This window comes from Gastrolobium bilobum, unplaced genomic scaffold (assembly GCF_033153095.1).
Source record: "Gastrolobium bilobum isolate Gb01-03AN ecotype WA unplaced genomic scaffold, APGP_CSIRO_Gbil_v1 utg16102, whole genome shotgun sequence".
Lineage (NCBI taxonomy): Eukaryota > Viridiplantae > Streptophyta > Magnoliopsida > Fabales > Fabaceae > Gastrolobium > Gastrolobium bilobum.
The window spans coordinates 128,192-129,514 of NW_026895969.1; the positions used below are offsets into that span (position 1 = coordinate 128,192).

General features: G+C 39.0%; 1 protein-coding gene across 1 annotated transcript; it reads right to left on the bottom strand.

Moving 5' to 3' along the window:
* Nucleotides 1-701: 701 nt before the first annotated feature.
* Nucleotides 702-1,049, bottom strand: LOC133297030 (uncharacterized). The gene has a single exon (XM_061496077.1). The coding sequence runs from the start codon at nt 1,047-1,049 to the stop codon at nt 702-704; it is 348 nt and encodes a 115-aa protein (XP_061352061.1).
* Nucleotides 1,050-1,323: the final 274 nt, after the last annotated feature.

The following is a 1,323-nucleotide window of genomic DNA, read 5'->3' on the forward strand; positions in this document are numbered from 1 at the left end:
CCATCGGAAACAGAGCATAAAAGCTCACTTGAACAAGCATGTATGGAATTATGTCATAAATAATTTGTGCGTGTTGAATCAAATGGTATATCATAAATAATTTTAGCAGCTTGGCTATCATAATTATATCTAGGACCCAGGTAAGAAAAGGTGCAATTGCATAAATTCGAATCCATGCTCTTTTTGGGTTTCATTTCTTCCTGGAGCTTAAATTGCTACTTGACCCGGCTATCATGCTACTATGCTAGTCTGTTAATTGTTCTATTTCAATAAAAAGCAACTGTAAAATTTTCTTCAACCAAGAAACACACTTTTAAATTTCAGTACTGTCAACTGTTGCTTTTACATTTTTTGGCTGAAAGACGAGTTTCTATCCATTCCTTAACCAAAAAACAAAATCCCAGATAGACAGGGACCAGAGTGAGAGAAACATAATATCTTACTTGGAAATAAAAATTCGATTAATATTAAAAATTCTGGGAAAATGCTAGAGCACAAAGATTGAGTAGGCAACTTCATGGCAAAATAACAGATCTACAAAAAAACAAATAACAATTAATAATATTTTCAGTGAATGAATTTAATAGCCTATTAGTTACACACTGCAGAATCCTTTCAGCTTTGAGCAATCTATAGCTTAGATCATATAAGTGTATAACGTTAAAAGCGAATTTAGAAATAAGTATGAAGCTACCAATTAATCACGCACAGGCCACAGAACGAAGCAGGCAAGTTGAAGCAGCAACAACCAAAGCCGCAAACAACGTTGGCAAGAAGAAATCAAAGTGGGACCTGTTCATCACCGCATGTTCTGGCAAGCACACCATCTCTCTCGGAAAATCCAAAGGAATCCTAACAAAGCCAACACCATGATATTGGCAAGGCTTTGAGGGCGATGAAGATGGAGATACCGCCATCACAAAGGCCACGCCGGGAGCCAACGACGCCAACACCACGGTAATAATTAAGATAACCGTCCACGTGGCGGCATAGAGTAACGGAGTTGACGCCACTCGCCGGCAAAATGAATGAAAGCGAACGAGGGACATGAATATCACTGATGACTTGTAATGACGCACTAACAAACCTTCGAGGAACAGAGGCTGGTGCGAAGTTAAGGAAGGGGATCTCGTTTAGTTAGTTATTGTCGTCGAGTGGCACTAACGTTGGACTTGACGAGTAGAAGGTGGATGCACGCTTGCCTAACTTCTCGTTTTGCAGTTTGGTTTTAAGGGCCTTATAAACCGGCACGTAATTGCGAGTTTAACCGTAATTAAACAATTTTTTAGTTATGATAAGTGGCCTAGCCACATTATATTTAAG

Coding starts and splice junctions, on each gene's coding strand:
- LOC133297030 (XM_061496077.1), bottom strand. CDS start 1,049: ATGTCCCTCGTTCGCTTTCATTCATTTTGCCGGCGAGTGGCGTCAACT.